This window comes from Pleurodeles waltl, chromosome 3_1 (assembly GCF_031143425.1).
Source record: "Pleurodeles waltl isolate 20211129_DDA chromosome 3_1, aPleWal1.hap1.20221129, whole genome shotgun sequence".
Lineage (NCBI taxonomy): Eukaryota > Metazoa > Chordata > Amphibia > Caudata > Salamandridae > Pleurodeles > Pleurodeles waltl.
This window is the reverse complement of record NC_090440.1, coordinates 1,678,643,106-1,678,658,171: the sequence shown is the minus strand read 5'-3', so window position 1 is coordinate 1,678,658,171 and position 15,066 is coordinate 1,678,643,106. Positions and strand designations below refer to the sequence as shown.

The following is a 15,066-nucleotide window of genomic DNA, read 5'->3' as shown; positions in this document are numbered from 1 at the left end:
TTCATAAATGCATTTAGCAAGCAGGAAGATGCCCGTTGAACTAACATTTGAGAACTTAAAGCTGACAATTTAGTAATCACTAACACTGGCAAATTCTGAACTTCAGTGTAACAAAACTGTAAACTATAACATGTGTAATTTCAATTTCCAGAACCCAGAACACCTCCATTCTTTGATAGAAAACTTGTGCCTGTTAGCACAGCTGTTGGACAGAGTGCTGATTTTGAGTGCCAAGTTACTGGAACCCAACCAATTAAAGTTTTGTGGGTGAAAGATAACAAAGAAATCCGAAGCGGAGGAAACTATTCCATCACCCACTTAGGCAACACTGCACATTTGAAAATATTTAAAGTAGGCAAAGGAGAGTCAGGGCACTACACATGCCAAGCGAGCAACGACGTTGGCAAAGCCTCTTGTTCAGCTGAACTTTTTGTAAAAGGTACTGGTTCTTGTTAGGTCTTTTCCAGCTGCGCTGTTTGTAAAATTGTAACAATATTTAAATCTATGATATAGTTTGAATATTCTCAAATTGTTTCGTATTTAAGCAGATTAATATGTATGTTTTCTGCCTTTATATCCACATTCTTGAAGTGGGAAACCTTTTATTCCGAGATTTGTTCGCATATGAATGTTGTTGTAGGTATAATGTTCCTTTGTCTTTTTTGTATGTCTTTTTGTATAGTTTTTGCATGAAATGATTAATGACTGAATTGTGTTTTCTCTTCGTGATTCTTTAATGTTCAGGTAGACAAAATTGCAGATTGGTGAAAGTTAGAGTGAGGTACTTGTCACAGGGAATGTGTTTTGGGAATTGGCTTGCAGCAGCATAGTCAGTGGAACTAACATTTCTCATGCAAAAACAAACATTCAGGGGGTGATTCTAACATTGGCGGGCGGCGGAGGCCGCCCGCCAATGTTCCCGCGACAAAATACCGCTCCGCGGTCACAAGACCGCTGAGGGTATTTTGAGATTTGCCCTGGGCTGGCGGGCGGCCGCCAAAAGGCCGCCCGCCAGCCCAGGGCAAATCTACCTTCCCACGAGGACGCCGGCTCCGAATGGAGCCGGCGTAGTGGGAAGGTGCGATGGGTGCAGTTGCACCCGTCGCGTATTTCAGTGTCTGCTTTGCAGACACTGAAATACTTTGCGGGGCCCTCTTATGGGGGCCCCTGCAGTGCCCATGCCAATGGCATGGGCACTGCAGGGGCCCCTAGGGGCCCCGCGGCACCCCCTACCGCCATCCTGTTCCTGGCGGGAGACCCGCCAGGAACAGGATGGCGGTAGGGGGTGTCAGAATCCCCATGGCGGCGGAGCGTGCTCCGCCGCCATGGAGGATTCCGCCGAGCAGCGGAAAGTCGGCGGGAGACCGCCGACTTTCCGTTTCTGACCGCGGCTGAACCGCCGCGGTCAGAATGCTCGAGGGAGCACCGCCAGCCTGTTGGCGGTGCTCCCGTGGTCGGTGACCGCCAGGGTCAGAATGACCCCCTCAGTCCTTTAAAGTACCACAAGGCCATAATCTGATCTATGAGCCATCAATTATGCTTCCACAATTTGTGGTCAGGACTCATTCTTGTGACAACAGAACAAATGCTACTGTTTATGCATCTTTTTCTTTATTTGCGATCTATGACTTGCCTCTGTAGTTATTTGTTCTCTTTGGCTTCTTAGAACCTCCAAAGTTTGTTAAGAAGTTCGAATCAACAAAAGTCGCAAAGCAGAGTGACTCCATTCAACTTGAATGCAAAATAAGTGGATCTCCTGAAATAAAGGTGACATGGTACAAAAACGAGAGCGAAATCCAAGCCAGTGGGAAGCACAACATAACATTCTTGGACTCAGTGGCTGTTCTTGAAATTGCTGACGCCAGTGTTGAGGACAATGGCGACTACACGTGTGAAGCTCACAATGATGCTGGGAGCACAAGCTGCAGCACTGTCATCACAGTAAAAGGTTAAAACCACTTACTTATTTGCTACTTAGCTACACGTATTGTACCAGAATGTCCTCTGGCGTAGCTTCTTTTGAGCTCTTTGAAAGGTGGCCCAGCAGCCATGTTAGGTCAAATCCAAGAAAAAACTATAAAACGACATTGAAACACTGATTTATAAGCCTTACTGTGGCAAGTGTTTCCCACTCCATAGTTCAGAAGTTACAAGAGTGTTTTTTAGGTATGAAATTCAGTATGTTTCAGGGTGCTCTAATACACTTTAGTGAACTATGAAAGATTGAAAAAGATCATGTAGTTCAACAGCACTTGTGGTCTCAAAGACTAATGTACTACATTCTTGTTATTGGTGGGCCAATAACTACTGCAAATACTAACGCTCTGTCACTTGCATTATTCACCAAGCAGTGAGGATTGTGATCTGCAAAGCATTAGAGTTATGTAAACAGTATATGATGGAAACTAAGGGACATACTTACAAGCCCCTAGCGCCACCTTGCACCACCCTAGCTCTATTTCTTTTTACACCAAGGCGGCGTTAAGGAGGCCTTTCTCCCATGCCTATGTAATGGTGTAATGCTTGTATTGTGCCACTATGTAACCCTTGTGTCACGTTATGCCTGCGCCAGGCATAATGTATACAAGGGGGCATTCAGACGCAGGGAGGCCTGAAAAAATGGCGCTGCGAAATTTACAACATTTCACTGCACCATTTTTTCTGACATTTTAAATGTCTGCTCAGAGCAGGCATTAACATGATGACCCCATAATAACCAATTAACCAATGGGCCTCCCTGTGCTTTGCTGCACTAGTGTCAACATTTTTGATGCTAGTGCAGCAAAGTGCCAAAATTGTAACGCTATTGTCCTACTGACCACCACGTTGCACTATATTGTAAATAACAGTGCAACCATAGTGTCACTAGATGGGGCAGGGTTGATGCAAGAAAAGTGGCAAAGTGGTGAAGTCTGTTTAGAGTATCCTCTTTGATACTTAATACATCATTATGGAAGATTACAACCCGAAAATTCATAGGTACATATTTAGATGTTTTGTGTTTCTTTCAGAGGAGGGGGAAGTCATTGTGCCTCTGGAAGTTAGGAACGGGCATGAACCATTCACAAAATCTAGCATCTTTCACTGTTTTCATGATTTGGAAAGTTCTTGTATGGCAATCCTTTCTAGAACATTCCACTTAAAGACTCAAAGAAAGGGTCATTCTGTCTCCTTCTCCAGACCTCTTACCAGCTGAGCCTACTCCACTCTAATAGAGAGAGCTGGGAATGAGGTTTTGGGAAGCCACCATTTCCACATATTGATTTTATATGTTTTACTAAATTATTATTTAATCTGGAAAAAGAGGGGTTCAACCAGGAAGTAATATTTGCAAGGCATGGGATAAATATGAACATTCCACAAAATGGTTTTAAAGTGGACTGCAATGAGGTGCTCAATATCTGCAAGTATCATGACTCACACACCAAGAAGTGAAGATCCCATTGTTGTCTTGGCTAGGTGAAGGCAAAAGAAACAATATCAATACAGTTTCATCATCAAATTGAGAGTTTAATCAGAGGCAATAGCATGCGATAATGAAAAATGAAAATATGTCCCAGAATGTATGCGTAATTGCAGTAAGGTTCACTGTGTGGGCATCAGGCATTGCTTTGTCAGGGAGGGCTGATTTAGGTTCAGAGTCTTTCCCATCTAAAACAGTAGGTGTGGCTTCCTTTGATGGTCCTGTTGCTATGTCATGCTGTTCTGATAGCAAAGGAAAATAAGTTACATATCTCCTTTACTAGTGGGATGTGTGCAAGTTCTCTTTAAAGTACATGCAAATAAATAATTTTTCTTTTTCGTAGAACCACCTGTCTTTAGCAAGAAACCTAGCCCCGTAGAGGTACTTAAAGGCGTTGATGTGAGCTTTGAATGTGAACTTCTGGGAACACCACCATTTGAAGTTGCCTGGTATAAGGACAGGAGACAAATTCGAAGCAGTAAGAAGTTCAAAGTCACCTCCAAAGACTCCCTTGCGAGCGTTCACATTCTTAACATTGAATCTTCAGACGTTGGTGAATACCAGTGCAAGGCAGTCAATGAAGTGGGAAGTGATAATTGTGTTTGTGCCATTAAATTTAAAGGTTTGTATGCATTCTTGCCTACAGTGAGCTCAACTCTACTTTGTTAATTTTTTTCTTATGCAACCCTCTTATGGCCACTTGCAAACTTACTCTAGTTACATATTTCCTTCAATAGAGCCACCACGATTTATGAAGAAGCTAAGTGATGTGACCTCCCTTGTTGGGGAGCCTGCTGAATTGCAAGCAACAGTAGAGGGTTCCCAACCCATCTCCATATTATGGCTAAAAGATAAAGGAGACATTGTTAGAGAAAGCAACAATATCAGAATATCTTATGTGGGAAATGTTGCCACTCTTCACATTGGAAAAGCAGAACCATCTAATGCTGGGAAATACATCTGCCAAGTCAAAAACGATTCTGGCATGCGGGAATGTGCTGCCATCTTCTCTGTTCTAGGTTGGTAACCAATATGCATATCGGGATCACAGTTGCAAATCTGGTCATGTAAATAACTATTTGCTTTGCCATGAGGAGCTATTTTCTACTGCTTTGCCTTTAAATGTTAAATATGATTACTCTTTGCATCTTATTACAGAACCTGCAAGAATTGTAGAAAGGCCCGAACCAACCAGGGTTACAGCTACAGATACTTGCACTTTGGAGTGTACTGTGGCTGGGTCCCCCGAACTCACTGCTAAGTGGTTTAAGCGGGGACAGGAGCTGACCAGTGGCCAGAAGTATACAGTTAGCTTAATCAATAAAGTTTCAACCCTGAAAATCCACTCTGCAGACAAGAGAGACAGTGGGGAATACACATTTGAAGTGAAAAACAACGTGGGCCAGAGCGCATGCACTGTGTCCGTCGATGTCTTAGGTTGGTGTCTTTGCTTTTGAAATCTTACAGCAGCTTTTAACCACTTTCCTTCCTTCTTTTTAAAAGTGTATTTTCCATTTGCTTTCACAGACCGAATTATTCCTCCATCTTTTACAAGAAAATTAAAGGAAATCAACGGTGTTCTGGGGTCATCTATTCATTTGGACTGCAAAGTGTCTGGCTCACCCCCTATTTCTATTGATTGGTATCAAAATGGAAACAAACTCACTAGTGGAGACAAATACGAACTAACATTTGTAGATAATAACTGTGTTCTGAATGTGAATACACTGGAATCTTCAGACACAGGAAACTACACTTGTGAGGCTACAAATGTAGCTGGAACTGATGTGTGCAGTGCAATCTTGACTGTCCAAGGTTAGTAAAATGTGGTCAAGCAACTTAAAAGTAGGGACATTCAAAATGTCTCCCTGTACTTTATGGCTATTCTTTTGATCTTGTATGGACACATTCTGAGTTGTTTCTGTTATTTTTCTTTTTGTCTGTCTCTGTGCTCAGAACCACCAAGTTTTGTGAAGAAGCCAGATCCTTTAGAAGTACTACCTGGCACTAATGTAACATTTACAAGTGTCATTAGAGGAACACCACCTTTCAAAGTTAACTGGTTTAGAGGAAGCAGTGAACTTCTACCAGGGACCACCTGCAATATTTCCTTGAAAAACTCCTTTGCCACATTGGAGTTATATAATGTAGACTCATTACAAAGTGGAGACTACACTTGCTTTGTAGCAAATGATGCTGGCAAGGATTCATGCACAACACATCTGTTTGTGCAAGGTTCGTCTTTACAGCTATTTTAGTTCACATTTCTTAAACCCCCCTCCCTTGGGACATATTTATCTAACATGCTGTAATTTTGACCCTGTTTTCCTTCTTCTTCAGCCCCAGCTACCTTTGTGAAGAAACTAAATGACTGCAATGTTGAAAAGGGGAAGCCCCTAATCCTGGAGTGCACCTATACTGGCACCCCCTCCATTATGGTGACATGGAAAAAGAATGGCCTGGAAGTGTCACAGTCTGAAAAGTGCAGTATAACCACCACAGACAAATCTTGCATACTTGAAATCTTTAGTTGCACCAGGGATGAATGTGGAGAGTACACATGTCAGGTTGCAAATGAGGCTGGAGAAGATTCTTGCCAAGCATCTGTGTCAATATTAGGTGTGTTAATCTCTTATTTTGCTCAGTCTTTATGTATTTTCCATTATAGGATTGTTTGTGCTCATTATAAATCTTTATGCTTCAGAGCCGCCTTACTTTGTTTCTCACCTGGAATCTGTGGAGGTCACAGCAGGAGATTCAATTTCCTTCCAATGCCAAGTAGAGGGAACACCAGAGATTAAAGTGTCTTGGTACAAGGGGGACACCAAACTGCGATCTACTCCTGCCTACAAGATGTACTTTAAGAACAACGTGGCTACCCTAGTGTTCAGCAAGGTGGATAAAAATGACAGTGGTGAATACATTTGCAGAGTGGAAAACGCTGTAGGATCTGATTCATCACAGGCTCTTCTATCTGTACAAGGTGAACAGTTTTATTTAAAAATAATTTTCATTGTTACCTACTTCAGCGAAACTGCAGTCTTATAAAAGATAAATTCAACATCAGTAACTCTTGGTACGTTATTGTTTCTTCCAAACCTATTTTCTTGCAGAACGTAAAGTTGCACCTTCATTTGCAAGGAAAGTCAAGGACATTCAGGAAACCGTTGGCTTACCAGTTACATTTGATTGTCGGGTCAATGGGTCTGAACCTCTTAAGGCCTCCTGGTATAAAGATGATATGCTTTTACAAGATGACAGTAATGTGCAGACATCTTTTATTGACAACATCGCAACTCTTCAGATCTTTGAAACTGAGATGATCCATGCTGGCCAGTACATTTGCACAGTTTCGAATCTTATAGGATCTGCTTCTTGTAGTGCCAGACTTATTTTAACAGGTTTGTTGATGTTTCCATCTTTAAAAAAAAATGTTCATGTCAATATTTTTGAAACGTCCGCTAAAAATGCATTTCTTATAAATTGATAAAAGTGGCATGGCGTAATAATGTGGTCTTCTTTCTGGTTTCCAGAACCAAGGACACCACCCTTCTTTGACATAAAACCAATTCCAGTTGATGCACCCGTTGGTAACGCTGTTGATTTTGAGTGCCATGTCACTGGTACACAGCCCATTAAGATCACTTGGGCAAAGGACAACAGAGAAATCCGTCCAGGTGGAAACTATAAGATCACCTGTGTAGAGAACAGACCACACTTGAAGATTTTGAAAGTGAGCAAGCTAGACTCTGGTCTATACACTTGCCATGCCAGCAATGACATCGGGAAAGATTCTTGCACAGCTCAGCTTGGTGTTCAAGGTATTTATTTAGGAAAAACATATTTTTCCAAATATGTCAGTGGTTGTAAGGTAATGATTATGACTTGTAAATGATTATAACTAAAGCTATCTTTTATAACGTGTAAAATAATAGATTTGCGCCATAAGGGCATGGTATACCCTCTTTAATAGCTCATACTTCTTTAATATCAGTTCTTGACTTTCTAGCAATTTATCAGTGTGTGCCTTTATATCACTGTATGCTTCAATTCAGTTAATACATCGGCACTGAGTCAAATAAATTGTATATATTTTAACATGTGGATATTGAATCAAGTTAAATAAGGGGTTCCTTGTGAATATGCCATCAGAATCCTGCGTACTTGTTGAAATGCATCGCCATCATTTTAAACATTGTGTATATACTAAAACAATTAGAGAATGTGCAATATTTTAAATTGGGCACAGCTTATGGAGGTGTACACCTGTTGGGATAGGTGGCAGTCTAAAGAACTGGTTGTGCATTGATGATAAATATTAGAGAAACCAAACTAGTTTTTCAACTTGGTTTTTGTAGTTATACCTGGACAGCAAAGCCCTAAATGAACCTCAGTTATTCCAGCTGTGTCCATGGCGACCGGCTTCTTATCTTAGATGAATGCCTTTGCCGTCTCGACCCGAAGCATGCTTACTTGTCTTCAGTTCAGAATTCTTATTGTCTGAGGTGTATGGACTAATGGTAATTTAAAGGGGCACGTCATTCCAAAAATTGTTTATGTCCAGAGTCGATTTCTGTAACAAAAAAAAATCCAAACTGGAAGTCCAGAGTAAATGCATTGGGAGTCTACTTCAAGTTTCCAACCCAATAATTGTGCTTTCTTGTTGCATGCAATTGTTCTGTTTAGATACTTCACTACTTTTGCAAATCACTTTACAGTTGCTATGAACTGTTGTGGACAAGAAAGTGTTATTTATTTATTTTGTACATCTCTGCCTTCAGGTTCTTAAAAAAATAATCTTGGTGTAGTACATCCCAAACACATTAATTCATATGCCATCTCTGAGGTTACAGTTGAGCCATCTGTTGACTTCTGAATCTTTTCTTAAATCTAATGAATTGGCTAAAAAAGCTTTTTTTGCTCTGCTGGATGGGTTCATGCTATGACACATAAAATGTTTTTTGTATTTGAGTTTTACATATATTTTCCAATCATTGAGTATGATCTGTTTCTGAGTCTACTCAATTTCCAACACTAAGGCTGAAAGTATTAAACCATGCACTATTAGAATTGTAAGTAAAGCATGGAAAGTGTGTTGCACTGGCATGTTTTTAGTAGTAAATGTGAAGCGCTTGGTCGATATTTAAGGTTGGGCTCAAGCACTCAGTTTAATTTTATATCTTGAGATTGATGTTGGTATTTAAAAATAATTCAGAACTTACTTTATAACAGCAAATCAGTTTCATGTATTGTCATCTGGTAACTGTACTTGCCACTTATTCAATTAATGATGCAACAAATGTTAATGACTTAATCTTTTCTTTTGTTCTAAGTGCAATGAAAGGTATCTTCCCTTTAAATTTCACCTGACCCTCTTCGGACCCATTCAGTCTTATTTCAAATTTTATGATATATTGTTTAGCTTTCTGGTGTAGGTTTGCTTTTCTTTTACAATTTGTTTCCTTGCAATTTGTTCACTCAATGAACTTTTGCTGATTCAAACACATAACTATTATGTTTGGTCTTGTAGAACCTCCAAGGTTTGCAAAGAAGCTGGAAGCATCAAGAATTGTGAAGCAGGGTGATTCCGATCGTTTTGAATGCAAAATCACTGGATCTCCAGAAATTAGAATTGTGTGGTACAAGAATGACACAGAGATTCAGTCTGGTGGAAAATACAGAATGTCCTTTGTTGAATCTTTGGCTGTACTTGAATTATCGGATGCTGACATTGAAGACAGTGGTGACTACACCTGTGAAGCCTACAATAATGCTGGAAAAGCGAGTTGCAGCATATCTTTGAAAGTAAAAGGTCAGAATTAGTTCACCAACTTTAATTTATAAAAGAATTTCAAGAAAAACAGGATTTTCACTTTGTCAATTTACTACATAATCACAACAAACTACATGAAGTTAATAATTTTCTTAAACAGACTGTAGTTTTATATCAAAGTTTGCAAATCATGATTTGGTCTCACATGCATTAAAGCAGAACTAGTTTGATCACAATAGATTTTTTAGGTACAGGCTAATCCTATTTTGCTGTTTTGTTAATCAGCAATTATCTCACAGTGTACAATGATCAATGGTGTCCATCTGCTTGATGTCTCATGTGGGCTTGTAGCCCTGTTGATATGCTAGCCATCTATGACTTGTCTTGGGTGGAGAGTACATTGCTACCACCACAATACAGGTAGAATTTGTGAATATTGCAATAGTAAAGTTTGGTTTCAAAAGATGAAAAGTGTAGAATTCTTAGAAGACAAAGGAGTGCTCATTGTCAACAAATACCTATAACCTGTTTATCAACTATTCAAATGTTAGTCTCCTGAGTGGGGAGCTTGCTTGAGACTCAAGGTATAACAAGGTTTTTCTTCCCTATAGTGGTTGCAAATAAACAATTTACAGCTTAAATTCAATGTAAGAGTGATACGTGCCACAGTATCGTTGTATAATCCATTGCAGCTTCAAAGCTAACCTCAGGTTAGGTCTGGGACTGAAGATAGGTAAAAGCAGCTATACCAAGAAACAAGACATTAAAAAGTAGAGGCAGCAGGGACCGGAGTTCTTCCCACCAGTGGCCCTGCCTTCTTCCCTTTTGGCTTAGTTGCCTGTCAGCTTCAGCCAATGAGTAGGATCGGTAGGACCGCAAGGAAAGCTTTCACTTTATCCTGCCTATTGAATTAAGTACTCTTTGTAATGTAAAAAAGAGTTGCTGCCTTTTCCCACCACTCACATGCAAATTGTGCATATGGTGGAGCCCTGCGTCTTTGGGCAACCTTCATCCACACGTGCAGTTTGCATGCAAGTAGAAGTAACTGAGCTGATGTTCTTTGAGTGACATTAGGTCATTACAAAGAAACTCGACCAAACAAATAGGTTTACAAATAAACTCTAACATTGAAAATTATTTGTAAAATATCAAAACAAAAATAAAAGTATTGAATTGTTTTGAGATTAGTTAAAGAAAAGTTAGTAAAAGAGGTAAAGTTAGCGTTATGTACAACCTAAGCTTCATGTTAGGGTTCAGTGTTGAGTACATTTTAGGGTTTGTGTTAGTGTAAACTTAGGACCGGTTAACATAACACATTTTCACTGCAAACAATTCCAAAATCATGACTGTAAAAACTGCAGGCTGTAAGAGACCTGGAAGAACAAAACAGGGGAAACTGTGAGGGTTTAAACACTTTGCCTACTACTCATGGCTTTTAATCCAGCAGTCTATCTCTCCTTCTATCTTCCCACTCATACACTACCTTGCAAATACAGTCAGTTGCCTTCTACAAATGTTCATGTTAAGAAAGCTGTAGGGAGACATTTTATTCCACCTATTTCGGGGACTGGTTTGGCTTTTTCCACATTGACTAGCAAACATGATGTCTACACCTTTCCCATTTTATAAAATAAGACATCAGGTAATCCAAGACCTCACAGATCAAGAAATCACATTATAATTAACATATTGGTAGTTAGGCTTTAAGGAACGATAGACTCCGTAAATTCTTCTTATTGCCTAAAATTAAACCACATTCTGCACAAAAACATCCAGCATCTCAAAAATAAACACAGAGTAGCAGTTGAACTCCTAAATAAATCTTTTGTGACAATCCATCAGGTGATGATATTCATATATCTCCTTAACTCTTACCTGCTTGCTGAAAAAATAAAACATATGTCTCTTATCCATAGGTCACTTATCAAATGTATTTTCTTTTATTAACATTTAGGAAATATTTGCTTATTAACCTATATGTGGTTCCATTTTCCATCTTAACACGTGCTGTTTTTGAAAAAAATCAATGAATGCACATAGTTCCACAGGGGTATCTAGGCTCAAATGTGTATTCACCTTAAGACGCACCTTCCTCTGTGGTGCTGCTGAAATATTAGACATCTTTATCTGCAAATTCAAATTTGAGGGCTTTTGCTTTGTTCTTTTTTACTATAAATAATAATTTCATAACTCACTCTGTTTTTCTTAACATATTCATAATCTTCTGAAATGTGTTTGTTGTACAGCTGACCGCTGTACAGATGTCTTAAATGCAATTGGAGTGGTTCTTCACTAAAGTCATTACTTCTACCTTAGACTCCAAAGATTGCACTTGTCAACATCTTGTAATTGGAATGAATCTTTGGAATATATTCATGCATAGACAGTACTGAAATGTGTGTTTCTTCTGTTATAGAACCTCCAGTGTTCATTAAAAGACCTCAACCATTAGAGACTCTTAAAGGTCTGGATGCTAGCCTTGAATGTGAGTTACAGGGTACTCCACCATTTGCAGTGTCTTGGTATAAAGACAGAAGAGAGATTAAAAGTAGCAAGAAATTCAAGATTATCTCTGAGAACATGTTTGCTAGCATTCACATTCTTAAAGTTGATGCTGGGGACATTGGTGAATATCAGTGCAAAGCAAGTAATGATGTCGGAAGTGACACTTGCATCGGCACCATAAAATTAAAAGGTAAGTACTTGGTCTGACCGGTCCAATTTCTTCTTCTGCATTATTACTTTCTTAACAACTGGTCACTCTTATCAAAACTTTTTATGTTTACTTTACAACTTCGTGCTTTCTTTGTCAGAACCACCAATGTTTGTGAAGAAGCTGGAAAACATCTCTACTGTTGTTGGTGAAGCAGCTGAATTCCAGGCTACCATTGAAGGCACTCAACCAATTTCTGTTCTGTGGCTGAAAGACAAAGAGGAGATTGTTCGAGAAAGTGAAAATATCAGCATCTCCTACTCTGACAACATTGCAACATTGTACTTTGCAAATGCGGAGCCATCCAATACAGCAAAATATACTTGTCAAATCAAAAATGATGCTGGAATGCAGGAATGTTTTGCTACTTTATCTGTTTTAGGTTGGTAAAAACTATGATCAAATATGTGCTGTATCTTTCTGATGTAAATGTGCATTTTCTTCACAACTGTGTAGATCAGGTATACATTACTATAACTTTCACATTTAAGATCCTTTTGACATAATGCCTAAGCGATTTGTCTTTTATTCCTTTTCAGAACCAGCCACAATTGTAGAAAAACCAGTACCCACCCGAGTTACTACAGGCGAGTCTTGTGCACTAGAATGCACTGTAGCTGGAACTCCAGAACTTATTGGCAAGTGGTTTAAGGATGGAAAGGAACTGTCCAGTGATGACAAGTACAAAGTTAGCTTTTTTGGCAAGGTGTCCACACTAAAAATATTTTCCACTGGAAGAGCAGATAGTGGAAAATACACTTTTGAGGTGAAAAACAACGTTGGTAAAAGCAGCTGCACTGTTTCCGTTGAAGTACTAGGTTAGTGTGTGTTATTGTTTTGTACTTTTACTCTTCATTGGTACACTATTACACAGTCGAATACAATGTAATTTTATGCATCTTTTGAGAAACACATTTTCTTTACAAAATACATTTTGCCACAAAAAAATAGAAACTTAGAATTTTCTGGGCTGCTTTCTTTTATCCCCTCTTTCACCTTTGAATTGAATGTATACATTCAATGTGTGCTCCTTTCTCTTTAAAAATGGAACTATGGTCATTGGTCATGGTGTGCACGATTTTCCTACATTTGCTAGAGTGAGTATTTATGAATGTTTTTGGTCCACAACTCTTGGACATTCTTTCTCTTTCTGAATTGCAACTCCAACCTTGATGCAAGATCCCAGTTCTTACAAATGGAGAACAATGTATTTATGGCTAAATATGCACAATGTTTGACCTTGACCTCTGTATACTGTGGTGTATGCTGCATTCGCATTAGCTGCGTATCTTTAATGTTAATGATTTTGGATATCATCTTAATGTATCACAGCACTATAATTTTTATAGTATGACAGTCTGAAAAGCATTACATTATTGAAAGTATTCTCATCAATATACCTATTATAAATGAAAATGCATCCTTAGGCAACAAATTCTTCGGACACTATTGTCAAACAAACATATGTTCTTATAAAGGGTTTATGAAAACTATTATTTCACAATAATGAAACAATCTTTATTGACAACTCCCACTACATTAATTGGTTGCTACTTCAAAGTAACCACTAAAGAAGATGCAATCACATTGATTTTGGTAAATACAATAGCTTTTAATTTAAATTAAGCAGTTAAAATAATGTACTTGATTTAATTTAATGTACTTTTTTTAAGGAGTAGTGATATGTATTTTATTTAATTTGATTTACAATAATCGTTAGGGTTAGGTACCATATTTAATGTAATTTGTATTGTTAAATTAGGTTGGGGCAAATGGTATAATGTACTTAATGAATGCAAAATTAAATCACTTTATTTAAGTGAGGGTAAAGGTTTGGGTTTAAAACGTGACTTGACATAATCTAATTTGAAATAATAGAGATTTTGAAATAATAACTTTAATTTATAATGAATTAATTACAGATTAGAGCTGGGACTAGGAGTAGGTTCATCTAATTTACATACATTTGTGAACATGTTTAGGGTTGGCACAGGGGTTCTACTAGGGCTACAAACTTAATTTAGTTAATTTAGTCTGTTTTATGCTTTGGTTTACAATTAGGGCAGGTTAACAGTTAACTATATTAATTTTACTTTAATTAAAAAAGGCTATGGATGATGGAGGTTTGAGGTAGTGAGATCAAACATTTCCAATATACATTAGAGCTTCCATTAACAATGTAGTTGCTCACTGGGGCATTGGCATGAATGTAGTGATACCTTCTGGTAGGGAACCTTGAGGTGGTGACAAACAACCATATTTTAATATTCATATCCTGGTGTGCTGGAGAGAGTACACACCACAATATTTAGCAGTCCTACTAATCTTTTGATGATTGGGTAAAGGGTATGGGCCTTTGATAGAGTTTGGAAGATGGGATATGCCATCAAAACATGGCACATATCATATCTGCCATATTACATGTGCCAAAGGCTATAATACACTTGTAATACTACAAACAGAAGACCCACCAAATCTATGATGGATTATCCCATCTCCCAAACTCTAAATAAGTCTCTAAAATTCATGATGCCTTCTTTCCTTGTGAACACAACCTTCTAGATTATAAGAATCTGGCTGCTCATGGGTTTTCATGAAGGCCCTAGAATGCCTCAGATCAGAAGAGGTCACAACTGGAGAAACAAACAGGCTGGCAGCAAATGTGGCTCGTGTAAATTTGAAGACTGTGCCTCAAGGGCATGTGTTGGACCATGGTATTGAGTTAGCATGTAGAATAGAGCTCTTCAACTGTTACTCTCTGTTCTCTTTTACTCTCATATATCTCTGCAGCATTGTTTTCTCATTTCTGAAAAGCAAGTCACAAAACCTCTTTCCATGGTTTTTGTGTATTAAGTTGTAGATTGCCTGTGATGTTGGTGCCTCCTCTTTATGGACACTAAGACAAATGTAATTGAGTTCGCAACGAATGGAATGTATGTCCACCATCTGTTCTGCCAAGGCAGCATGTGTGCATCAATGTCCTGGCATCAGGCTGAGATTCTCCTTACTTTGACCGATGATCAGATTTTTCTGTGAGGGTTAGTCTAATGTAAGAATGAAAGAAAACCATCTACATCTCACAGAGGAGGACAGCCACAGCAAAGGGTGGGAGTAGAA

General features: G+C 38.7%; 1 protein-coding gene across 1 annotated transcript in view; it reads left to right on the top strand.

Moving 5' to 3' along the window:
* Positions 1-15,066, top strand: part of TTN (titin) — a 371,797-nt gene that overhangs the window by 110,592 nt on the left and 246,139 nt on the right. The window contains exons 75-89 of the mRNA XM_069225433.1: positions 152-439; positions 1,667-1,948; positions 3,807-4,085; positions 4,201-4,482; positions 4,622-4,900; positions 4,991-5,278; positions 5,420-5,698; positions 5,804-6,082; positions 6,168-6,446; positions 6,577-6,864; positions 6,997-7,284; positions 8,994-9,275; positions 11,653-11,931; positions 12,050-12,331; positions 12,489-12,767. Coding sequence (XP_069081534.1) covers positions 152-439; positions 1,667-1,948; positions 3,807-4,085; positions 4,201-4,482; positions 4,622-4,900; positions 4,991-5,278; positions 5,420-5,698; positions 5,804-6,082; positions 6,168-6,446; positions 6,577-6,864; positions 6,997-7,284; positions 8,994-9,275; positions 11,653-11,931; positions 12,050-12,331; positions 12,489-12,767 — 4,233 coding nt within the window. The remainder of the gene's footprint in view (positions 1-151; positions 440-1,666; positions 1,949-3,806; positions 4,086-4,200; positions 4,483-4,621; positions 4,901-4,990; positions 5,279-5,419; positions 5,699-5,803; positions 6,083-6,167; positions 6,447-6,576; positions 6,865-6,996; positions 7,285-8,993; positions 9,276-11,652; positions 11,932-12,049; positions 12,332-12,488; positions 12,768-15,066) is intronic.